At 44.6% G+C, this 26,009-nt stretch overlaps 1 protein-coding gene across 1 annotated transcript in view; it reads left to right on the top strand.

Moving 5' to 3' along the window:
* The window catches only part of LOC142586670 (S-adenosylmethionine synthase-like), a 38,676-nt gene that overhangs the window by 9,221 nt on the left and 3,446 nt on the right, over window positions 1-26,009 (top strand). The window contains exons 7-8 of the mRNA XM_075697673.1: window positions 11,580-11,762; window positions 23,261-23,394. Coding sequence (XP_075553788.1) covers window positions 11,580-11,762; window positions 23,261-23,394 — 317 coding nt within the window. The remainder of the gene's footprint in view (window positions 1-11,579; window positions 11,763-23,260; window positions 23,395-26,009) is intronic.

The raw sequence follows: 26,009 nt of genomic DNA, 5'->3' as shown, positions 1-26,009 counted from the left end.
ATAGCATAGCAGAGGCATGCCTTCTGGCCTATGCAGACAGCGCTTCTCATGCGGGAAACTTTCATGTAGCTGGCATATGGAATTCGGATGTGTTGTGTCATTTGTAGGCTTCATTTACACTGAACCAACACTTGAGTCTGACATAGCTGTTAATACTACAAATGACAAAGCGCATTTGAATGACAATTGATCAGATATGTCATATTTAATAGCTGATGCTTTCCTCGTCCCATCATGACAAGAGGCACATTTGAGGTTTTTCCTTCCCAAATGTCACAATAAAGTTTGTAAGCATCTAATTTTTCGAACTTCCTAGGAACTGTGAAGGCATCCGAAATATCGGCAGTCTAAATGCATGCCTTTAACTGCCTTCCAAAGCATTAAAGGGCAGCCACTGCAATTATTAGGCAGTCTCCTTGCTCATACTGAAACAGGCATTGTCCTGTGACAGTGGCCCCCTTGCATTGGTGCATTCTTTATGCAACACTTTGGACTGTTGCCATGCTTTTAACGTTTCACCGGAGCCGCAGAACATGCCAGGATCGCGGAGTTGCCCCAGTACGACCGTTGGCAGGCACTGATGTTGGCAATAATGACATGGGTAGAGTCGGTGCAAGTGCCCAGAATGGCAAATCTTATAAATGAAAGAGCACCGAACAGCAGGCGGCTTGATGGGTAACGTTGAAGCAGCTAGGCCTTACTACTCCTACTGCTGCCTGTGGGTTGGCAGTGGTAGCTTCAATTAATATGGGAAAGAGGTCGCAAGAAAAAGTCTGAGAAATAAGACGGCTCAGGGTTTCACGGTCCAAAATTTCAAACAAGGCGAAGGTGTTTGAATTATCAGGCATTTCCTAAAATAGGTTGTTGACTGTATTGACATGTTTTTTGTATTTATTCTGTTGATGTCTGTAAATGTGTAGAACATACATTGGCAAGCACTAGTTATTCCACTGAACTGAAGTGCAGTAGACTTCGTTGATATGATGTTTCGGTTAATTTGATTCTGACCGAAGGTTCCTGCCGGCGCCCATACATTTCTGTGGGCCCAAACTTTCATTATTTCAATCCTAAACATTGGCCTTCACCAGATAATTTAGACTTGACCAGTCTGTATGCATGTTCATGATTCTTGTGGTGCCCCAGTAGTGACCCCTATAGTAGCAGCAATCTTGGCAGAATTTAGAACGGTGAATGCTGTCCTCTAAACCCAACATATCCTGTCGGAAACTCCTACTTTCGTCCTGCTCTAGGATGATTTTGAAGCAATAACTATGGTTCACAATGTTCAATTAGTCTCCCAATTCGAATATGTGCCATTTTCTTCTAAGAAAACTGTGCCAAAAATTGCCTGTGTGGTGCAATTGAATATGAAACCAAAACTGCATGTGCTTTACTGCATAACATGGCTGTAATGGGGCAAACTTTAAAAATAGTAACTTTGAAAAAACTTGCAGTGAAGCTGACTTTAAGAAACTGGCTGCCATTGTGCAACACAGATAACCCTTGCCCATTTTTCTTACCAAATAATTGTGTGCACCTTAGATTTCCTTTTTATTTTTTTTTTACAGGCTTCAATGTCATTTCTATGTTAGTTACTGACACAGAGAAAATGGGTGCATGTTTGATTCGGAGGAGTGTTAGAAAAGTGTAAATTGTTTAATTTGACCTGCCAGATAATTTGAGCGATCTCGTTGCTCCCGTGAGGTTCGAATTAAGGGGAGACACTGCTATATAAAAAATCTTTATTTTCCAATATATACTAATCAAACTCGTCGGTCTTACTGATATTTTTGCGCAGATTTCAAATTTTCACTTAGTTTTGGTGTAGCTGAATGATTTCTTAAGGTAATTAACATTTAATTCCTTTTGTTAGCGGCCTCAAATAAAAATAAATGGCACAACAGAAAATTACTTGTAAGGCATGGTTAGATAACGTAAGGAGTAAGGATTGAAGTTTAGTAAACACTTTTTTGATGTGACCATTAATAGATACTTTACAACCCATTGAATGTAAGCCCACAACCTGTGGCACAAAATGTAGCAAAATAATTAATTTCTGAAATGAATGGTAAGAAATCTGCTTGCTATCTTTCATAGAGTACACATTAGACTTCATTCTGCAAAAAGAATTTCAGTTCTGTTTTAGGTGCTGAGATATTGAGACCTCAATATTGCATGGAGCCAAAAATTTGTGTTTTGAGAAAAATGCAAAAAACAAACAGCACAAAATGTAATGAAAATAAATAAATGTTTTGCACATATTTACACATGTACATTCCTAATAACCACCAGGAATGTAGTCTAATAGCCTTCTGCTGTTGAAATGGCATCTTTTCAGTGCCCCTTGAACACAGTCGGCCAAGGAATGACTCACTTCTTCGGCCGCATGAATTGCTGCAGGGGCCAATTTTTTTCATGTAGTTCTGCCACGTCTTGTTGTGGAGACCGTGGTTGGAAATGTTCATCACGGAAAAAATATTAAGTGCTGTCTGCTGGTTCCCAGTGCACTGCATAGCACGCGCTGCCAACATATTTACAACGAACGGGTTCACCGTCTGATTGCCGCTTACGTGCGGCGAGTTCCATGTGGACGCGATGTCTTTGCAGTTGGAACATGAGAGCGCAAGTTTCACAGCGAGGCCGTATTCTCGCTCGCCTTTCTTGAACTCAATGTTGCCGCTATCACGCGCTGTGCACTCTGCAGACCTCAAAAGCTGGTTTTGCAGATCCAAATTGACGATCGTGAATGCTGTCTCGGTTAAAACAATCCGATTTCCGCTTCGTCGCTGCCATTGATGCGAGTTCTTGAAGTTTTTCCTCGGTTCGAATACTTTTCTGCTCCACATTGGAAGGCTGCAGCATCACAGTGTCACGGCGGACGCGGACGCTGTCGGCTTCATGAGCTGGTGCACGTGCTGGACCCATGCCGTTGTCGCCAACTTCCACTCTATGTAGCCTCTACATCACCCTCGCCGCATCTTGTACCAACCATCGATTTCTTCCGCTTTTTGCTGAATTTGTTCAGCATATGAAACTTTCTCGCTGATCTGGGCATTGTTACGTTTCTCAGTCGCTGCACGCAGTTTTTCAAAATGGCGTCACAGCGCGACGGCGGCGCGTGGGTCGGCTCGCTTAGCAGACGACACCAGCCAGCTCCGCCAATCGGGTGGCGCGGTCTTCTCACGTGGGCTCGTTCAGCCAATAGGGAAAAAATAATGTGCTTTTCTTTATTGATTTATTTTGCACCATCCAATGGTCGAAACTGGGCGGCGGTGGCGGGAAACTTGAGCAGGAAGGCAGCTCTTTTAAACGAGACCGAGATGGCGGCGATAGGCAGCGTGAAGCGGCAGCTGCGCAATGGAAAGAAAGGGTCGTTTTGGGGTTCATTTTGGCTGGAATTCAGCCAGAACTCATTGCGCAAATTATTATTTCGCCTAAAATACTGATTCTAGAAATGGGAAACTTGGCAGATAGGTAGAAAAATAGTTGTAGATTTCGAAAATAACACTTCCAAAATCTAGATTTTTTTTTTGTTTTTTGTTTTTGTTTTTAAGACCCGTGTGCCCCCTTAACGGAAGTGAGCTGTGCTAATATTAAGCAGAAGGAACAACACAATGGAATGGAAGACTACAAAAATGAATTGTTAGTCATGCACGTCCATGTATTACAGCCAATCACGGGTAGTTGTATCAAACCCGCACATATGGAGATATTGTCTATATTAACAGTTGTCACATCCCCTTGGTAAATCCATGCAAAAATATAGAACTTTACTATGCATGTACTAAACACCTTTCACCGCTGCATTCAATATTGTATTGCAAGGGAGCTTCTCCTTTTGAGGCCACGATCACTTCTCGTGTCAACCGAAATATTCTGTGCAGATGAAGCGGCATTGCTTTGGTAGATGATATCAATAAGACATTGAATCTGAAGGGCAGTACAGATTGAGGACAAATGCACAAGTTGCGTAACTCAGTTTTGCTTGCTGCAAATGTGGATGGCTTATGCAAACTGCAGCCATTCATTATCTGCAAGTGCAGATTTTCATGTTGCTTCAACAGCGCTGAAGGCCTCCCTGTTTGATGTACATTTCACAAGAAAGTGTGACTGATACTCAATCTTTCCACTGCCAAGCTCTGTGCATGGCATCCTGAACTGTAGATGTCTGTGCCACAAGGTTTGTCTTACAGACAAGGAGTGTCCAAGAGCAGCATTTTAGGATTTTGCAAGGGGTCACAATGAATCCAACCTGTTCTCGAATGGATTTTGACATTACAGTTTGAGTTTAACAAAACCGCCACATTCACACTTTGTGAAAAAGAAAGCATAGTGGCAATGGTGTGCAAACTTGTTGCTGTTAAAGAGTTACTATGTATGCAGGAGCATTAATTGCAGTGTGGCTTACAGGCTCACAGTCTGCACTGAATGTGCTTCATTCATATTTGCAGGGTTATATGTATGCAGGGGTGGAGTTGGATTTTCTGCAATCTGAAAGCAATTTCCGCCTCGGTGACTCATTGACAGCTTACGACGGTTGGTTGTTTAAGCAGTGTATTGTAATGGCCACACAACCGGGCACATACGCACTCAATTTGCAGTGCAAGTGCGCTAATGGTGGCATGGTGCATATTCAAGCAGATCTGTCTTGCTTCTGTGCTGCATCTACTTCTGCCTCTTATCCATGACAAAAACGTGCAATAAGCACCTTGTGTCCAGACATTGCAATTAGCATTGCAATCAGTATACCAAAGACCATTCTGCAGTGTGAGGGACTTGCAACATTTGTGTGCAAAAAAAAAAAATGGAAATATATATGCATTTGACGTGTCCTTGAAGAAAAAAAGAGTGAAATTCCACTTCACAATCTCTGGAAACTTGGGAGACAAAGTTTTCGGATAACTTTCAGATCGGCATATTTTGTAATCAGATTTATCATTATATCAAACTTTTTCATGATCCTCTTGACGTTCGATATATCGAAGATTGACTACTAATTTCTAAGTAAAAACATATTGTTCGGCCCAGTGGGATAACAAAAACTAGGCCAAAAGATTTAACATAAGATATTCAAGTTCTTAATCGATGAGAAGTTCACAAGAATGTGTTGCACATGTACAGCAGAACCTTGTTCATACATTTTGCGGAAAAAATTGCTAACTAGGAATACGTACAATGTGAGGTCACTTAAAAAATTAGGGCTCAACCGCAGTTGACATCAGCGTAATGTAAAGAGTTTTGCGAATCATTGCAGCAGGAAAGTCCGGCGCACACCGATCTGGTGGGGTCCCGAGATGTGCATTTTCGTTTTTGTGGCTTTGGCAAGTTTACAATTGCATTCCTCGAATTTGGCCTGGGTCAACAGCTTCTTCGGTCTGAGCATTTTGCTGAGGAGCTTTAACATGCCCACGCAGTGAGAATCGTTTTAGCATGAGATGACACCGACACACGTCAAACGTGAAACTGGTGGATCCCCAATGGCCCCTTATGTGCGTTGTTTCGAGACGAGGATGGGAAACCGAAATGGAATCTAGCTTTCACCAGAGTGAAACATCATGCTTCCTTCATGCTGCCTGTAGGAGGGAAGGCAGAGCATTTCGTTTATAGCCTACTAAAAGCATGCAGTACACTTCCAATGCCACACGTGCTGTGAAACAGGTAGGTAAAGATGCTTAAAGCAATAGGATTGACAGCGATGATTGGTGCCAGGAAATTGTGCGAAACGAGATGGTATCAACAACGGTCTGTAATTTTACATAAAAGCACTCATCCAGAAGATTTAGCTTTATATGTGAAATATTAACCACTTCTGATCATTGCTTGCATAGCTGCTGCCTACACACACTGCCGAAAAAGAGTACATCTGTGACCACTAGAACTTTCTGTTAACTGTCATCAGGCTGTGTAGTTGACATAGAGCACAACAGATTGATAGCATGCTGTCTTAAGTATTTCCAAGCATACAATGTTTATTCGAATGTAAGGCAATGTTTCTTCTCTTTCTTTTTGAAGGCCTTAACCTCGGAAGTCCCCCTTCCCCACACCTTATATGTGAGGTTGACAGGCTTGCATACCATTTCAGTATGTTGGCAGCAACACCATATTTCTAGCTTCTAAATGGCAACAAAAATTGTGCCTTTAACCTTCAGCAGTCAATGTTGTTCATTGTCGCACCACTAAAGGCTATGCCTTCAATCTTTGTTGTCAACGAGCTGCAAAGTGCTGCCTTGGCATCTGGTAGAGAGCAGTTGTGGAACTTTCCATATACATAGAGTAATGTTAACTGTAGTCGGCAATTGCCTTTCTTTTTTTTTCCTATACGTCTGTTTCTTTTGTTTAAAGTGAGCAGTAGTGACACGTTCTCTGGTGACTGTTCTTCTGATACGACTATCCGTCACTTAAAATTGCCAGGCAGCTTCAAATTGCGCCAGCTCCACCCTTGCTGTCTGCATCAACAGGAGTTCTGGATGAATAAACAAGTGCCAGGCAGTGAAAGTTGCCAAGAAACCTGTGATTGTTTGGCTTGCAGAAAGCAGTCAACCTCTTTTCGAGTTGCGAGGTGGCGCAGCTTTAGTGCAACCACTGGCAATACTTTCTTGGCTACTTGTAGTTTTTGTTTTTTCCCACAGACTCCGTTATTTGTCGTCGAGGCGATCCCCGCGGAGTCTGAATAATTGGTCGGCTATTATATACCATTTTATACAGTCTACATTTTTCAAATTATCTGGTCGATCGAATTAAACAAGATGTGAAAAAAGTGCCATAACACACTGCTGATTCATTTGACATTATTGGCCAGATTCTAAAACGCGCCTGTATCAAATGTGTGCCAACTTTCCGAGTCCAAAGTATGAAAGTAACTTAGAAATGTCATTAAGGCTCCTTCACAAAGTAGAAGCCCAACGCGCACTCGATTTTCTTTAGCAAGAAAAAGAAATAAGGTTAAGGCTTTAATATATGTCGCATAATGGCGCAGCTGCTTTCGGAAAGACATCATCAGCCTGGTTACGCCCACTGCAGGGCCAAGGCCTCCCCCATACTTCTCCAACCACCCCGGTCATGTACTAATTGTGGCCATGTTGTCCCTGCAAACTTCTTAATCTCATCCGCCCACCTAACTTTCTGCCGCCCTCTGCTACGCTTCCCTTCCCTTGGAATCCAGTCCGTAACGCTTAATGACCATCGGTTATCTTCCCTCCTCATTACAGGTCCTGCCCATGCCCCCCCCCCCCCCCCACTTCTTTTTCTTGATTTCAACTAAGATATCATTAACTCGCGTTTGTTCCCTCACCCAATCTGCTCTTTTCTTATCCCTTAACGTTACACCCATCATTCTTCTTTCCATAGCTCGTTGTGTCGTCCTCAATTTAAGCAGAACCCTTCTCGGAAGCCTCCAGGTTTCTGCCCCGTACGTGAGTACTGTTAAGACACAGCTGTTATATACTTTTCTCTTGAGAGATAATGGTAACCTGCTGTTCATGATCGGAGAATGCCTGCCAAACGCACCCCAGCCCATTCTTATTCTTATGATCCGGATCCGCAGTCACTACCTGTCCTAAGTAGATGTATTCCCTTACCACTTCCAGTGCCTCACTACCTATCGTAAACTGCTGTTCTCTTCCGAGACTGTTAAACATTACTTTAGTTTTCTGCAGATTAATTTTTAGACCCACCCTTCGGCTTTGCCTGTCCAGATCCGCGAGCATGCATTGCAATTGGTCCCCTGAGTTACTAAGCAAGGCAATATCATCAGTGAATCGCAAGTTACTAAGGTATTCTCCATTAACTCTTATCCCCAATTCTTCCCAATCCAGGTCTGTGAATAGCATTGGAGAGATCGTATCTCCCTGCCAGACGCCTTTCTTTATTGGGATTTTGTTGCTTTCTTTATGGAGGACTACGGTGGTGGTGGTGAAAACTTTTTAATTGCTGCAAGAGAGTTTGGGAGCCACAGAGTGGCCCCGCTACATGGTCGGCGTCCCTAGTCCGGGACATCGCATGACAATGCCCCGTCTCTCGCCCGTTTCACCAGAGCCCTTTGGGACTCAAGCGAGGAGCAGTTGAGGAGGGCAGTCTCCCATGCCTCTCTGGAAGGGGTAGGGGAAGGGGGGAGGTGGGGATTTTGAGTACATGCCCACACCATGTGGAAGATATCGCAGGTCTCCCCACAGTGCGGGCATCGCCCATCCGTGTTAGGATCGTAATGCTTTAAGATTGCAGGACAGAGCAGAGTACCTGTCTGCAGGCGCCTTAAAGTTCGCTCCTCCGTCTTACTCAGCCCCTTGGCAGGGGCTGGGAAAAGGCGGTGGTTGTCGCTATAATGCGTTATTATTTCCCTGAATCGCAGCAGCGGCTGGTTAGTCTCCGAGCCAGAAGAGCTGGGATGAGGAGCCCGGTAAATAAGCGCTCGGGCAGCCGCGTCAGCGGCCTCATTACCTCGTACGCCCTGATGGCCAGAAGCCCAAATGATTCTTTTCGGTGTTGGATCAGTGGCAGTCCGTCTTAGAATGCAAGCAGCTAAGGGGGAGATCTCCCCAGCCAAGTAATGATCACATGCTTTTCGGGAGTCCGTAATGATGATTCTCGAATTGGCGTGGGCGGCAGCAAGCGCTATCGCTACTTCCTCGGCTCGCATTGAATTAGGACTACGGTGGCTGTGGAGCCGCTATACATATCTTTCAGTATTTTTACATACGGCTCGTCTACACCCTGATTCCGCAATGCCTCCATGACTGCTGAGGTTTCGACTGAATCAAACGCTTTCTCGTAATCGATGAACGCTATATATAAAGGTTGGTTATATTCCGCACATTTTTCTATCACCTGCTTGATAGTGTGAATATGGTCTATTGTTGAGTAGCCTTTACGGAATCCTGCCTGGTCCTTTGGTTGACAGAAGTCTAAGGTGTTCCTGATTCTATTTGCGATTACCTTAGTAAATAGTTTGTAGGCAACTGACAGTAAGCTGATTGGTCTATATTTTTTCAAGTCTTTGGCGTCCCCTTTCTTATGGATTAGGATTATGTTAGCGTTCTTCCAAGATTCCGGTACGCTCGAGGTCATGAGGCATTGCGTATACAGTGTGGCCAGTTTCTCTAGAACAATCTGCCCGCCATCCTTCAACAAATCTGCTGTTACCTTATCCTCCCCAGCTGCCTTCCCCCTTTGCATAGCTTCCAAGGCTTTCTTTACTTCTTCCGGCGTTACCTGTGGGATTTCGAATTCCTCTGGACTAATTTCTTTTCCATTATCGTCGAGGGTGCCACTGGTACTGTATAAATCTCTATAGAAATCCTCAGCCACTTGAACTATCTCATCCATATTAGTAATGATATAGCCGGCTTTGTCTCTTAACGCATACATCTGATTCTTGCCAATTCCTAGTTTCATCTTCACTGCTTTTAGGCTTCCTCCGTTCCTGAGAGCATGTTCAATTCTATCCATATTATACTTCCTTATGTCAGCTGGCTTACGCTTGTTGATTAACTTCGAAAGTTCTGCAAGTTCTATTCTAGCTGTAGGGTTAGGGGCTTTCATACATTGGCGTTTCTTGATCAGATCTTTCGTCTCCTGCGATAGCTTACTGGTATCCTGTCTAACGAGTTACCACCGACTTCTATTGCACACTTCTTAATGATGCCCACAAGATTGTCGTTCATTGCTTCAACACTAAGGTCCTGTTCATGAGTTAAAGCCGAATACCTGTTCTGTAGCTTGATCTGGAATTCCTCTATTTTCCCTCTTACCGCTCACTCATTGATTGGCTTCTTATGTACCAGTTTCTTCCGTTCCCTCCTCAGGTCTAGGCTAATTCGAGTTCTTACCATCCTATGTTCACTGCAGTGCTCCTTGCTGAGCACGTCCACATCTTGTATGATGCCAGGGTTAGCGCAGAGTATGAAGTCTATTTCATTTCTAGTCTCACCGTTCGGGCTCCTCCACGTCCACTTTCGTCTATCCCACTTGCGGAAGAAGGTATTCATTATCCGCATATTATTCTGTTCCGCAAACTCTACTAATAACTCTCCCGTGCTATTCCTAGTGCCTATGCCATATTCCCCCACTGCCTTGTCTCCAGCCTGCTTCTTGCCTACCTTGGCATTGAAGTCGCCCATCAGTATAGTGTATTTTGTTTTGACTTTACCCATCGCCGATTCCACGTCCTCATAGATGCTTTCGACTTCCTGGTCATCATGACTGGATGTAGGGGCATAGACTTGTACAGCCTTCATTTTGTACCTCTTATTAAGTTTCACAACAAGACCTGCCACCCTCTCGTTAATGCTATAGAATTCCTGTATGTTACCAGCTATATTCTTATTAATCGGGAATCCGACTCCTAGTTCTCGTCTCTCCGCTAAGCCCCGGTAGCACAGGACGTGCCCGCTTTTTAGCACTGTATATGCTTCTTTTGGCCTCCTAACTTGACTGAGCCCTATTATATCCCATTTACTGCCCTCTAATTCCTCCAATAGCACTGCTAGACTCGCCTCACTAGATAACATTCTAGCGTTAAACGTTGCCAGGTTCATATTCCAATGGTGGCCTGTCCGGCATGTCCGGACAGGCCGAAAGACAGCTTTGCTGCAATTCCGTCGTGTCAGGGGACGAAGCATTGAACGCCACACTGCAGTTTTAGTTTCGTATCCAATTGCACCGCCCATGTAGTTCTCAGCCCAATTTTCTTGGGGAAAAAATGCATGTTAGAAATTGGGTCAATACCGTAATTAGACTACCATTATTGCTTGAAAATTTTGCTGGGGCAGGCTGAAAGTATGAGTTCCTGATGGGGGATGACATGTGTTCAACGCATTCACTGTACCCTAAGCTCTATCAGGACATGCTGCCACTAAAGAGGTCGCTGTTCAGGTCATCATAGGAGCCAGGTGTGTTCATGCTGACTGGTCAAGCTTGAATTATCCGGTAAAGTTCAATTTTAGGACCGAATAATGAAACTTTGGACTCATGGAAATTCATGGGCGCTGGCTGGGACCTTCAGTCTGGATCGAATTGACTGAAAAGTGAAATTAAATAGTCTTCTGTGTTAGCGTGCATACATGTTCTTTCTTGGGTCCTTGCAATGCACCCTCGCCTAGTAATCAAGTGGACACGGTGCATCTGATGTGTGCATATTGATTTAACAGTATTTTTATACGGTCCTAGGAAGGAACACACCTCATAACAAGAAGGCTTCACACACTTTCCTTGTCTTTCTTTTCTTGCACGTTTTTTGTTTCAGGTGTTAGCACTGGGACTTTCATGGATCCCAGCCTCGCATTTCTTATGCATAGCGTAAACATCATACCTCCAAACAGTGCTGTGTTTGTGATTGTTTTGCTCGTGTCCTTGTGTTGTTCGCGCTAATCTAAACACTGCTCTATTAATGTGCACAATTGGAGAGACTTGTACATTTATTCATTCATAACAATTTCTAAGCATGTTGCAGTTCTGGTGACACCATAGATATTCAATGCATTTTAGAATAAATTGTCCTTGCAACTGTTGCACATTGCCTAGCTACAGTATGCAAAATGGTTTATCTTGTGTGTGCCATTTCTTTTTGTCTTGTGAATGCACAGGGAGATGCTGGTCTAACAGGTCGTAAAATCATTGTGGACACCTACGGAGGCTGGGGTGCCCATGGTGGAGGTGCTTTCTCTGGCAAAGATCCCACAAAAGTGGACCGATCTGCTGCCTATGCTGCTCGTTGGGTAGCTAAATCTCTCGTCAAAGGTGGCATTTGCAAGCGATGCCTGGTGCAGGTGGGTGAGCGTTTACATATGGTAGTGAAGTGTCTTTCCAGGATTTCATTGGTTTGCTCTCTGCTTACAGCACTCATCTTTTTTATGTGCACACTACTGCATTAATGGTGGCTTGGTAAACTGTAAGGTAATGCAGTTCTTCTGGATCAATGTAAAAATAATTTTTTTAAGTTTTACCCAAAAACAAAGCGTGTGTCCACGAAGCAAATGAAATCCAGTCTTGCCCTTACTCTTGTCGACTATCATTCAAGGAATTTTGCAATTTAGTTCTCTTGCTTTACAAAGTGAGTGGGTATACCGGTTAATGGGGGTGACATTTTGCTGTGGTCTTCAGGGAGCTTTATTCAGGGAATATTATTCCAACGCTCATATAGTCGAGTCTCGCTACAATGAAATTCATGGTGCGCGAAAAAAATTTTGTTGAAGCAAAAATTTCGTCACATTTACAAGTGTAGCTAACCTGAACTGGCAGACCACAGAAACTTATTTCCAAAATTCAAGCAGTGTCGACTGCTTCCTCTTTCTTCCCAGGAGCATCATGGTGCAATTTTCATATTCAGCAATTAGTTGCACGGCGACTTATGTGCATCCAGTACGCGTGCTGTGGCCGGTGGAGGCTGCAGGTCTGGCACTTAGTCTTCATCTGACTGTCCCTTGTCACGGACGCTTTTTATAGTGCCCTCATTACTCAGTTCCTCATGGGCAATCACATCAATGTCAGTGTGAATGAAATCTTCTAGCTCGACACCGGATGGCAGATTTTCGCCGTATGGAAAAGCCACCCAGGACGCAGTTGCCTCTGCCAGTGGATGCACTGCTTCAGTGCAGTGGGCAGGATCCTCAGCAGGGTCAGTTGATGACTGGGTGTCTGGTTGCAACCACTGCAGCAGTCATCATCTGCAGTGCCGTGTAGAGGTCCAACTTTGTGTCTTGACCGGTCCCAATGTTCAGTAGGAGATGCTACATCACTCCCTGGTGATAGGTGCACCTCAGGCTTCTTATGCCTTGGTCAAGTGGCTGGATTATAGAAGTGCAGTTGGGCGGAAAGTACTTGAGCTCCACATTTGTGAGGTGCGCATCTGAGGTATGATGAGCGGAGCAGTTGTCAAGCAACAAGCACACTCGCCGGCCCTGCCTCCTCATGTCACTGTTGAATGCAACAACTTATTCCGAGAAAATGGCCCGCGTCATACAAGATCAGCTGTTGGCCACATATTTTATGGGAAGGCTCCTTGAAGCAATGAGGCCTTGCATGCTTCCCGATAACTAGTGGTGGCCACTTGTCGGATCCGTCTGCATTACACACATTTGCAGAGTCGCACACGTATTATTGTGTATGCCACTGTGGCAACTCTGACCTTTCTTGAGGGTTTTTCGATGGCAGCATCTTGTAAAAAAGAAACAAAAAAAAAGGCCTGTTTGATCACCGTTGTAGATGCCGCATGTGGCATAATCCTTTAGCGATGACACATTTGTTGGCATCCAGGCACATACACTGCCCATGTTTGCTGATGACGGCTCACCACAAAGTGCCTTGTGGACAATGTCATGGCGGGCTTTGAATCTGCTGAGCCAGCTGTGTTTGCCTGAAAGCCGTTGATTCCTAGCAGACAAGTGTAATTTAGGTCCTTCTGCTGTATGGTGGTTCCACTGATTGGATATCTTTTGTGCCCTCATCTCCACAAGCCACGTGTATGTAGCCTTCTCGAGCCCTTCGTGCGCTGACGGTGTCAGCATCTTCCCCTTGACTGATGTGCCCAATGCAAGTGCTTTCTCTATTACTTCTTTAAACTTGAGAATGGTGGACAGCAAACTGGGGTGAATTCCAAATTTTTTGGCAGCGTCTCCTTTCTTCTATCCACTTGAGACTTTGGCCAGAATGCAAGCTTTATTCTCTAAGGATAAAAGCTATCGCTTTTTGCATGGTGGCAATATGTCGAAAAGCGCGCTAAAACACAGAAAGGCTTCTCTGAGTGAACCAAGCAGGGCCACACGTTCACAGCATGAACTGTGCAGTTTCGCTAACACCTATGCTAACACTAGCTGCACACCGACATTTTCACGCCAACGGCAAAGAAAGGCCAGTCTCATCGCTGTTGCCATCCAGCAATGGCGGCCACCATGCTCGGTCACCAGTAGCAGTTTCTGGTGGTGCCAACGCTACTTAAACCTTGTATACATGTTTTTATGTGCTAAAATGCACCAAAGTGTTCAAAATTGTTTCCTTGATGGCAGATTAAAATTTTGAGCCTGGAATTGCTTCATCTAATTTCGTTGAAGCAGAACAGCGCAAGAAAAAGTGTTCGTTAGGGTGAGAATATATATGCATTGACTTCTATGGACCACTGATGGGGAACCGAGAATCATTCATTGGACCGGAAATTTCGTTGAAGAGGCATTCATTGTAGTGGGGTTCGACTGCAGTAGCTTAATTTTTGGAACAGGAGCCTGCAGATGAATCTTCTGATTACAGATACCTGCATTGGGCATCATAGTAGCTACTTTGTAGTTTTTCTTCCCTCATAAAACGGAAATGCCTCTTGTGCCAGGTGGTCAAAATTAAGGGCAGACTCTTCTCGGAACAACTTGCTTTTTTTTTTTTTAAGTTTTTGCACTATAGGTTTCAAGATCCAGCGATTAACCCTTTGAGGGTCGAATTATTTGAAAAAAACTTTCCCAGGTGGTCAAATTACTTTATTGCAGATCTTGAATGTACAAAATGTATAAAGTCGGGAATAAATAGTAAAAAAAAAATAGGAACAGTATTTTGGTGTCGGCATCACTCAGAACTTCAATATCTTCAATAGTATTTCAGAGTGTGGTACTCCTTGAAACACGGCTCTACGCACAGCGCCTTATTGCAGTCTGCACACCTAAAATGCATGTCTTTTCTCCTCTTGGAGCGACGAGTTGTGTTGGCGCACACATGACATCTCTGCGTGCAGCTGCCTTGGGCAGAGGTCTGAGGCACCCTCTCGTGTAAGCACGTTGCCGCAGAGAGCGAGAATACCTCATGAGCAGTGGTGATAAGCTAAGAGCAGCGCCGATCAAGATAGAAATCAACTTTCGCTGCCCCTGCGAGAGCGTGCCAACAAAGAAGAAAATCACGTTTCGTGCGCCTCCGTTGCGATCACGCGGCAGAACCAAAATTGCGTTGCCGCTGGGAACAAGAATACCTCGCGAGCGGCTGTGATAAACAAGCTAAGAGCAGCTCCAATCAAGATAGAAATCAACTTCCACCACCCTGCAAGTGAGTGCAGACAAAGAGAAAAATGATGTTCGAGCGCTTCTGTTGCGATCACGCGGCAAAACCGCAACCGCAAAAGGGGTGGTGCCGCAGTCTGCGCAACGCGCTGAAGTTAGAAATCAGTTCTGTTTTTCTCCCCAAGAAGGTAGCACAAATTTCAAATGCTCCTTGTAAGTCCTAAGAGGTGGCAGCACCTCCCAGTGAGCATGTATCGTCATTATGGCGCGAAATTTCAAACAGAGGGTCGAAACCGTACCCGTACGGCAAAGACCTTGCGGGACAGAAAACTGCCACTGTACATGTGCAGCAAAAACCTTCAAAGGGTTAAAAAGCTTTTAATGCAGATTTCAAATATGTCATTAGTTTCTGTAAAGCTGTTATCAAGTTGTGTGATGCACATTGGCAAAATATAATCACATTTGTGGGCACTTCTTTATATAAGAAATTTTTACAAAAAGCATCGTGCTGTAGGTTGTTTAACTCTTTTTAGATCGCGATGTGTCGATATCAGATAAACAGTGTGTACAATTACTGGAACTATGCGAAAAAATTGGGACACTTCGGTATTTTTCGAAATTCCCTAAAATATAACCTTGTGTTTTTGCAATCACTGCTGAGCGATATTGCAATTTCAAGTATATACATATAGTTGAACCTCGATATAACGGAACAGCGCGGTGATCGCGAAATTGTTCGATATAGCCAGAATTCGATATATAAAATCACGTAAGAAACGCGTAAAAAACTTATGCAAATCAACCAATGAACCAAGGGCGTGATTGGGGATTGTTGTTCGGAGCTTGCGTTTGATTGCGCTGCGCGCGATTGGCCTAGACTGTGCTGACTTCGCGCGGCGGACGAAGTCTGCGCAGTCTAGGCCAATTGCAAAAAGTGCAACCGAACGCGCGCTGCGAACAACAATCCCCCATCGCACCCCAATCGTGGCGCAGTAAATACTTACTTGAAGCTCCACACAAAGTATTTACTTATTTGGCTGAAAGTATTACAGCAATGTAGCCTGCTTCTTATTGGCATCTACGTGCTTAAACACGGAGTCCTCAACATAGTATAAATGATCCCACAAGTGACAGGCCGGTGCCCTCTATTGCTCTGCAGTAGCAGCATAGAAGGATCAAGACAGCTAGAGCCTCAGTTAAAGTAGGGAGCAGGGCAACATCAGCGCTTGTGAGATCAACCCCAGCAGAGTCTTCATTTGGCCGCTGCTTCTGGTGCAATCTCCACGTCCGTCGATCAAAGTATTTTAAAACACTGTCAATAACAAGGTATTAAGTCTGGGCCGAGCCAAGTGAGCATGTGCTGTCGCATGCCTTTGCAGATGCAAAACCACCAGTTCTTCTTAGGCGTGGCAGGTGCAGAGCTCGGCACCGAGGAGTCAGTGCGACAAATGAAATGCATCGTTCACATTGTCAGAACTGGCCAAGCTGCTGCGTCTGTATGCCGCTACGTTCAAATGGCGCTCTCGTCACTGTCGATGTGTGTAGCTATAGTGCGCAGCAGTCGGGGACGCGTATTGCCCCACCGCTATCTTTGAGGGTGTTGCGGGAAAGCTCACCGCCTGTCAACAGAGCGCACATGGTCTGAGGTGGCCGAGTTTGATATATCCAATTTACGTCCAACCCTGTTCAAAATAAAAAATTCGAAGTGCATGCAATTTCCCAATTGATATAGAAAGTGTTCGATATACGCAATGATTAGCATTGTACATAATTTCAATTATGTAAGCCAAATTTTGTTAATGTAGCACATATAGTGCAACGATATTTTCATGTGATTCTGGAAAAAATTGTTGCCGTGTTCCCTTTTTCATTTTTTTAAATGCGTAATCATTTCTATGCCTACCCAACGAGGAAACCCATCCATCATGTAAGCTTTCAAGATATGGCCTGCAGCAGCGAGCGAATTCACCTTCATGCAGCCTCTCGCTTAACGCGAACTAAGCGGCGGAAACGCAGCACACACGAAGCTATCAGCACTGAATGCACTGTGTCCCCATCTCGGATTGCTTTCGAGATGGGGCCTGTGCAACTCTCTTCAATGTGAACTAAGTGGCGAGAACACAGGCCCGCACCATGTGAATCCGCCCCCGGAGTGCGGCTGTTCATTGGTGGTAATAGTTCAGTGCGGATGGATAAAGTGCTAAAAAGCAATAACAGCTTATAATGATCAAAACGTTGTCAGTGCACCTGGTGCCGCCACCTGCAGTAATTTGCTTGGTTCATCAATTCACTTTGCGCCGCTGTTTGCAGCCGTTCATGTTGCCGCAGTGTTGTCGTTTATACTGGTCAGATGAAGTTTCGTAACATTGATAATGACACCGGGCTGCGTGAAGATGAGTAGGTGGCACAATGCTTGCGCAAACTTCGACAACTCCCAGAGGAGCTTGATTGAATTTTCTTTTTTTTTTTTCATATTTCCAGTTAATTGTATGCGCTGTTTGGATAGATATTGACCCCTTGTGGTCTACGAAGAGCTAAATAAGCTGCAGCGCAATGCTTTCTTTTTTTTTCACAATTTAATACACAATTAAAGCGCCCGCAAATTACTACTATACTTTGCTGTTGTGCAGGAGATAACTCAAGACCTGTAGCAGAAACACAAAAACTACAGTTAAACCTGGATATAACGAAGTTGACAAAAGCTCACAATTTTTCGTTACATGCAGGTTTTCGTTACATGCAGGTTTCGCGTGAAGGCTCGTACGAATGATGCAGAAACGAAACCAAATAGCTCAATATGTCCGTGAAAGGTGAACTCACCCTTCAAGCATTTATTTTACACCAAAAAACTGCGTAATTTCCGCTTGCTTCTTCGGCACGAGTGAAGGCACAACATGCCGCTCCAAAGAAGCTAAATCGTGTAGAGCTCCTTCATAGTCGAGCGAGCCGACGAAACGGCGCATAACGTCCATTGCGTTCATCAGCTCCTTTGCAGTAGGCACGTCACACGGATCTGCCTCACAAGCACCATCATCACCGCCATCGGGATTTTGCACGCTTTCAGCTACTGCTGCATCAGACATTTGTTCTGTAGCCACGGCGGCGTTGTGGGCAAACAAAAAGTCAGTCAGTTCAACGTCGTCGGGTACAACCACCGTTAGTACATAGCTCGTTCCACGCTTCGGCCACATCAGACGGAGTTGAAAGGTCTTCCTCCTCCTCCTCGTCGGCACCAGCCCGTGCGTTTTTGGCTATTCCGGCCTTTAAAAAGCAATTCGCGATAACTTCTGCCCTGACCTCTTGCCAGGAGGCAGTAAGCATCTCGACTGCTTGATAAATGTCGATCTTCATCTCCCGTTCCAGACGGATGTCGAGAAGTATCTTCAGGATTAGTCGGCGCCGGTAACAACATTTAAAACTGTTAATGACCCCTTTGTCCAGGGGCTCTATTAGGGACGTGCAGTTGGCCGGGAAGTAATGCAGTTCGATGTTCGACAGCTGCAGGCCTTCGACGTGGTGCGCCGAGCAATTGTCCAGCAGTAGGCAAACTTGACGGCCTTGCCGCTTGACGTCCTGGTTAAATTCCTTCAACCACTCAGAAAATATTGGCCGAGTCATCCACGCTTTGGAATTCGCCACATACTTCACGGGCTTACGCTTCGTTCCCTTAAAACACCTGGGACGGGCACTTTTGCCGACAACTAGCGGGACTCTCTTGTCTGTGCCGTCGAGGTTGGCACACAGCAGAATCGTTATGCGGAGCTTGCTCTGCTTTCCGCCGCGGCAGTCATCGCCTTTTAACGCTAGCGTGCGGCCCGGAAGCATCTGATAAAATAGAGCTGTCTCGTCGACATTGTAGACATCAGCCGCCTCGAAGCGACTCAGGATTCCAGGCAGCTTGTCAGCCACCCACGAAGCAGCAGCATCGCTGTCTGCGGAGGCAGATTCGCCGCTGATTACTCTTCCGACGACACCATGCCGGCTCTTAAATCCCTGCAGCCACCCGTTGCTTGCCTTGAAATCATCATGGCCCAAGATACACGCCAAATCCTTTGCCTTCTGTTGTAAGATCGCGCCACTTATGGGCACATTTCTGGCTCTCGTATCCAAAAACCACGTGAACACTGCCTTGTCCACATCAGTGTATGTGGACAGCTTCAGTCTCTTTTTCTTCGAGCTTGTTCCCAACTCCACTGCGTTTCTGATGCTGTGTTCCGCACTCAAAATCGTTGATAGTGTGCTCGCTGGAATGCTGAAACGGGTGGCAACGTCCTTCTCGCCCGCAGAGACTGCATTTAAAATTGCGAGTTTGTCTTCAAAAGACAGAACTTTTTGTTTTCTGGCAGTAGAACTCGTCACGACCAACCGACGACGTAGTTAGAAGCGGAGACGCATGACTACACGCCGGCAGGCCTAGCACCTCCAAAAGAAGTCGGACAAACCATTACCAGAGCACAGTTGATACACGCACACGTGCAGAACGCAGGACAACACTCAAAATGGCGAATGCAACGCATCCATAGAGAAAGAAAAAAAAAAGTGGCGCATGTCGTTCATCATAGTCCCTCCCCCCTCTCCCTTCCCGCGCCCTGGCAATGAAAGAACCGGCTATCAGAGTTGCTTTTCAAGTGAAGTGTTACACATAAGTGTGTCTAAGCCGTTGAAACAAATGAAAATCGCAAAATAAGAATGCTTGTCCTCAAATCCATATGAAACAAAATAAATCTGAGAGAGATCAGCTGCCGATACCAATGCCACCTGGTGTCACGCTAGACAAGCAAAGCCTGAAAAGACTGCTACGTTAGGCACGGAGTGGCGCTAGTTGCCGCCATCATCATCATCATCGCTAACTTTGCTCGGTCGCGGCAATCCCTGGCGTTCGCGTCGCTGCTGGCTCCTTACAATATTAATATTCAATAATCTAGAGCATTTCTTCGGCCGAATTTTCCTTAAAAGTGCAAAAGTAATGACTGATCAGCTTTGGGAGTTCGTTACATCAAGGCTAACCGCCGCAACGCGTTCGTTACATCAAGGTCGAAAATACATGGGCTTCAATGGGGGCAGCGTTGGGGGAATTCAAAAACTTTGTTAAATCCAGGAATTCGTTACATATAGGTTCGTTACATCCAGGTTTAACTGTATTGAATTTTTTGAAAAGCTAAGCTTAGGGGAATTTTCAAATCTCTAGCACAAATATTAAAAACATTTTTCGAAGAGCATTTCCCCTTAAACTAGTCTTCCCCCCTTTCCCCCGTCATTTTGATGTCTCATTGCTCTTGTGTTGCTTTGGAACTATAGACCGTTTCATCGGGCGAGGAGGATAGGGCGCGCGGAGAGCCTTTCCTCCTCTCTGGCTTGGGCGATCCGACGCGGCGCTGCTTGAAAGTATTGCTGTCGCGTGCTGCGGAACGATTTCGAGATGTTTTAGATCTTACTTTGGGAAATTTACGCCATGTTCGTTCATATAAGGTCGTCAGGGAAGCCTTTCGGTGCATCGGCAACTACTGTAGGCGGAAATATGTCTTGGGGGCGCAAAAATGTGACGCGCATAATCAGCCACGGTGTACGCGCATTATCAGTCGCGGTGCGTGTATGAGTTGTTTACTATTTTGCTTATATTGATTTTAATTCAACAAAGAAAACCGGCGTCTCTGTATTACCAGCATTAAATGGTAAATGAGCTCACTGTCTGATCGATTAGCGTAGGGAGTAAAACATACAACATACGAGCGTATGCTCGTGCACCCAACCTAAAGCAACCACGAAACATCTGAGCGGCAGGCACTATCAAATATTTGTGATACACTGGCATCGTTTCACGCATTTCAAGTCTAGTGTGCTTGAAATTACCATATGTCTACGCTAGCCTTGCTGCATGAGGCCCATGGCACTGCTCAACACAGCGATCACTGCGGTTGGTAAGCCAGCACGATACATACATAAGCTGTGTGCTTCGGCATTGCCTTTTTGGCCTGTATACAGGCATAGTAAAGGAGAGGGTTCGCATAAAAAGAATGCGATGACTATTTTTGAGCGCAAAATTTCCGTAATACGTGTCAGTACGTCGTAGAGAACTGAATGAACACAACCGAAAAAAAAATTCGGTTACCATCTTCTTTCTCTAAAAAGCAAGTTAAACGGGCTAACGCCGCACAACGTTTATAAATATATAACCGATGATGCCGCATGCTTGGACCATGCGCTATATAGAACAAATATATCTGTAACCCAGCACCTACTACTGCTTAGGACGCTCGCGCAGTTCGTCAACGATCGCTTTGCTGGACAAGCTTAATTCAGACTCTAAGGTATGCTGCTATTACTAGCCAAAAGTATTTTATTCATGGGCGGAAACCTCATCCATCCAACCAAGTAGTCACGCAATGTAACCTGCATCGAACAGTTTGAACGCGCACGCTTGTCAAAGTATAACAGCACAGCTCCTATTGTAGCAGAACGGTGCCCACGCTGTTACGATCGTCGCGTATTTTTCATGGCTCCTAAACCGCAGCTTATAAATAGAGGATAATACTGCAATAAGGTCTCATTAGTGATTGGAACATTCAGAAATACACAATTCATCTCCAAGGCTGATTGTAGGCTCAAATATGCGCGCACACATCGCGATGCGTGTTCCGTCCACCTCAACGCCAGCAGAAATTCCGGCCATGACTCCTTAAACCACTTCAGCACGTCTCACAGAACCGTTTACCACGTAGAAGACGCACGTCATACTAAACAGACCGCACGACCGCGAAAACAAAAGCCAGAACCTACCGCCAAGCGTATACCTGCCATGCAAAAGACCGCTTTCACCCAAGCCAGTATGGCGCTGCTCATAGGCGGCGCCACTGCGTTCACAATATGGCGGCGCCTACGAAAAAACGGTCTATAAATCCCATCATTTACTCGTATGGTGTAGTCGCAGTAGTGCATGTTGCACTGACAAGGCTACCATACAATAGTACTCCATTTTATGCCTGCCTGATTAAGTGTAATGACATTTATATGTACTGGTAATTTTCCTTAAGATTTCAAGTTTTCGTGCGGTTCCTGTGCAGTGACAAGTTACTTGCAAAAGTTCTGTACATTGCGTGCTGTGGTGCCTGTGTGTAAGCATAACCTGGTGTCATGGACTGTCCTTGAAGATGTGTAGAATTATGATGCTTTGTACAGTTGCCATAAGATCTCCTCAAGCAGTGCAAATGGAAGGCACATTCACGCGTCACAGTCCAAGCACAGTCTGTCTACATTATTTTGCTTTTCCTGACATCTGAGTAAGAAGCTTTGATTTGGGTCGCAAAAGTTGTCAAACTCCATACAGTAAATCTTGCAACAACTAATCTATCTGTTAGGGTGACAAATGCTCAACTTGACCATGATGGAATGTACACCAATTCAGATTCCTGTGAAGACTGTTCTAAAGAAGCAAACTGATTGGCCAAAGCAGGGGAAGCAAATGAAACAGTTCTTTTGAAGTTCTACTACACAAACCTCTGGATTGAATGCAGCCTCGAAAGGCAGACTCCAACAGTAAATCTTGCAACAACTAATCTATCTGTTAGGGTGACAAATGCTCTACTTGACCATGATGGAATGTACACTAATTCAGATTCCTGTGAAGACATGTTCTAAAGAAGCAAACTGATTGGCATCTTTCAGTATCCCAAGAGTTTCAGCTGTCTGTGCTTGGAACTACCAAAGCAATTTTAAAATTCTTCTTTCATGCCCCAAGCACCTGCTCCCTGTTGGAGTCTGCCTTTCGAGGCAGCATTCAATCCAGAGGTTTGTGCAGTAGAAGTTCGAAAGAACTGTTTCATTTGCTTCCCCTGCTTTGGCCAATCAGTTTGCTTCTTTAGAACAGTCTTCACAGGAATCTGAATTGGTGTACTTTCCATCATGGTCAAGTGGAGCATTTGTCACCCTAACAGATAGATTAGTTGTTGTAAGATTTACTGTATGAAGTTTGACAACTATATACTACATTTTGCTGCAGACGATAATGAGAAGGGCTGCATCAATTTTAGTCCGTTTTTGTAACTGACTCGTATTCAATTGACTGAGTGAGCCGTGCACACTTTTAATGCTATTTTGTTTCTTGCTATGCGCATATATAACTGCAACTTTTTCACTGCTTTGTGGACTTGGGGGCCAGTGACATGACATTAGCACTAAGGAAGTCATTCTTTATTTTCCTTGAGGAAGCTTTATCAAATGCACAGAACTTTTATTGCCCCACTTATTTCCTGTATGATGCATTCTGAGTAGCGCGCTTCCTCATTCCTTATTTGCAGGTTTCGTATGCTATAGGCATTGCTGAACCACTTTCAATCACTGTGCTACCTTATGGTACCTCCAAGTACGCTCAGAAGGAACTGTTGGAGATAGTGAACAAGAATTTTGACTTGCGGCCTGGTATTATTATTAGGTAAGTTACTATGCTTTTCTATGGCACTTTCCCACTCTTGGCCTGCCGAGGGATCAAAGTGGGAGTGTGTTAAGGTGTGCATTTATATTAATGGCCAGCGTTGCCAGTTCTGCATATAAGCTGTAAAAATAAATGTGTGGGAAGACTCTGTATACAGACACTGACCAATAATTCAGACTAAATGAGGGCTGTAGAAGTCCGAATGATAGGGAGTCCAAAATATCAAATTCAACAGAAAATAGGCGATCTTATTTGACAAGTGGCCAAAATAGACTTGCATATTCATGGATGACCGCTTTCAAGAATAGCGTCAGGTGCATTTGGATCTAAGGTGATGGCATTCTTGGAACAGTGCCGGGAACACTGTCGCTCATCAATGCGTTCAGTGCTAATCGCAAAATATTGCAAAAGTGAAAGCATATTTAAAGTTATCGGCCGAGAGTGTGGCCCTAGTTTGTCAACATGTTGCTGCATGCGCATAGCTTGCCTGCGACCTGGACAGTCCGTATCTCAACCATTGTCATGCTGTTGCTGCAGGTAGATAAAATTTCAATTAATGTATGCACTGAATCTTCATTCTCTCAGAAGTAGGGATTTTGAATAAGAATTGAATGGTCTGTGCTATCTTACTTGCGAATTCACTCATTCGAAGTTGTGGAATAATTATTTCTTCTGCATAATATAATACATGCAAACACTTATTAGAATATCGAGGGAGGCAGAACGATAGCTGTAAGAAATGTTCCAAATGATTCTTGTGTAGGATAGCTGCAGTTGCTGCGCAGGGCAGCTGTTCCTTAACGAACACACGAGCCAGATACACTTGATACGTTTTTCAGGGGACAATAGAAAGAAAAACCAACATTGAGGAAGGCCCCAAATTTCCACAGCAATGTCAGAAACAGCTCTGTGCACGTGTGTAATTAAGTGACACCTGTGTTATGTGCCAGTGGCCTCTTTCTACTCCTAATATGCTTCACTGCATGAAATGGCGGTATTGCGGCGAAGCTGACTTCAGGGAGCCATCAAGAACTACAACTGCATTGTGACACTCTTATCAAGACTGGTGATCGCATACTTCTGGCATTTCGTAGTTTAGAATTTGCCTCTGCACTGCTAAATTTATGTGACCACCGCATTTAAGTAGCATGTAAAATGCAGGAACATTTCAGAACGGCGGCCTATAAGACAGGAACATAATACATGGAAGTCAATAGGCCTTAGGTCGGGACCGCGAAAATGCAACGTAGCAGCCAGGAAAATCCAAAAGTAAGGAACGTATCAACTGTGTTACACTGTAACTCCTGCTCAATAATTTCCAGTCATTCAATAAAAATTGCTTGCTTTTAGGCAGCCTATGGACAGATTTGTTGCATTTTTTACTTGGCCAGTCTCGCCATGTTTGCATCCCTTAAAAACAATGCGCAGTGCTGTATTGCCACACTTCTCTCCTTCAGCAAATGCAACACTGTATGTACGATTGTGCTCAATAGAAGTTGCAATACAGCATACACCCATCAGTTCTTTCAATAATAAAAATGGTGAACCATTTTTCTTGTGAACAGGGTGCTACTAGTAAACGGAACAATACCGTATTTACTCGCATGATAATGCCACTCGCGTAATGATCGCACCCCTGAATTTTGTTGTCAGAATTCGATTTTTTTTTTCCTTTCCCGTGTGATGATTGCACCCTGAAATTGCTGCAGCGATATGTCGTGTGCCAAGCCTAGCTAATGATGATCACGCTTACCATCTGTCGAATGCTACGCGAACAACTCTTCCAAACATACCAAGCGGTCTGCACACGCCGAACATTCTTAAGCAGATGCCCCATTTCATTCCTTTCATCACTTTCCGCACTTCCATGAAAAAAAAAAGCTACAACCAAGCTTGCCTTGGCTTTATTATTTGTAGGCTTATAACGGTTGTGGTCGACAACAAAAAAAAGGCGCTTTTTGATTCTCGTCTGCACTCGTGGGCACGCAACAAATCGCGAGCGGCAACGATAGTAGCCACGTTTACACTGATATGTTAAAAGTGTACCCTATTCATATGACAACGCTTGTAACACAGCTAAGATGTTCGCCCATCCATAGCGGAAACGTGCCGTATTAAGATAGTAGTGAAGACAAATGCGACCGTTTCTGCAGCGTGCCTGCCATGGGTTTCTGTCACTGGCAGCTAAGCATGCCCATCTCCAGTTCTGTCCCCTCTAAGTGGTCATGGCTACGTTATTGCCACAAACTTGCCGAAAGTAATGTCATTATTCCTTACTGATACGGAAGAAACTGTTTCAATGCGCGTAATGTACTTGCAAGAAGAAAAAAATCGCGTTCGGCTTGCTCCGCCAGCCGCCATTGTCATCCCGCAGCAAACGCGGGATGAAAAAAAAGAAAAGGTTTCTTTTTGCAGGTAATTTAACCCATGTAATGATTGCACCCCTGAATTTGCTTAATTTTTTTTTTTTTTTACAAGAAAGTGCGATCATTATGCGAGTAAATACAGTATTCATCAACATTCTTGTATAGACGCTGCACTGTATGGCAGCATGGCAGCACCTACAAAAAAAAAAAGTGATTCGTGTTGCAGCTCGTATTGAAGGTGATAGCACA

This window comes from Dermacentor variabilis, chromosome 1 (genome assembly GCF_050947875.1).
Source record: "Dermacentor variabilis isolate Ectoservices chromosome 1, ASM5094787v1, whole genome shotgun sequence".
Lineage (NCBI taxonomy): Eukaryota > Metazoa > Arthropoda > Arachnida > Ixodida > Ixodidae > Dermacentor > Dermacentor variabilis.
Note: the sequence above shows the minus strand (reverse complement) of the source record. Positions and strands in the feature narration are given on the sequence as shown.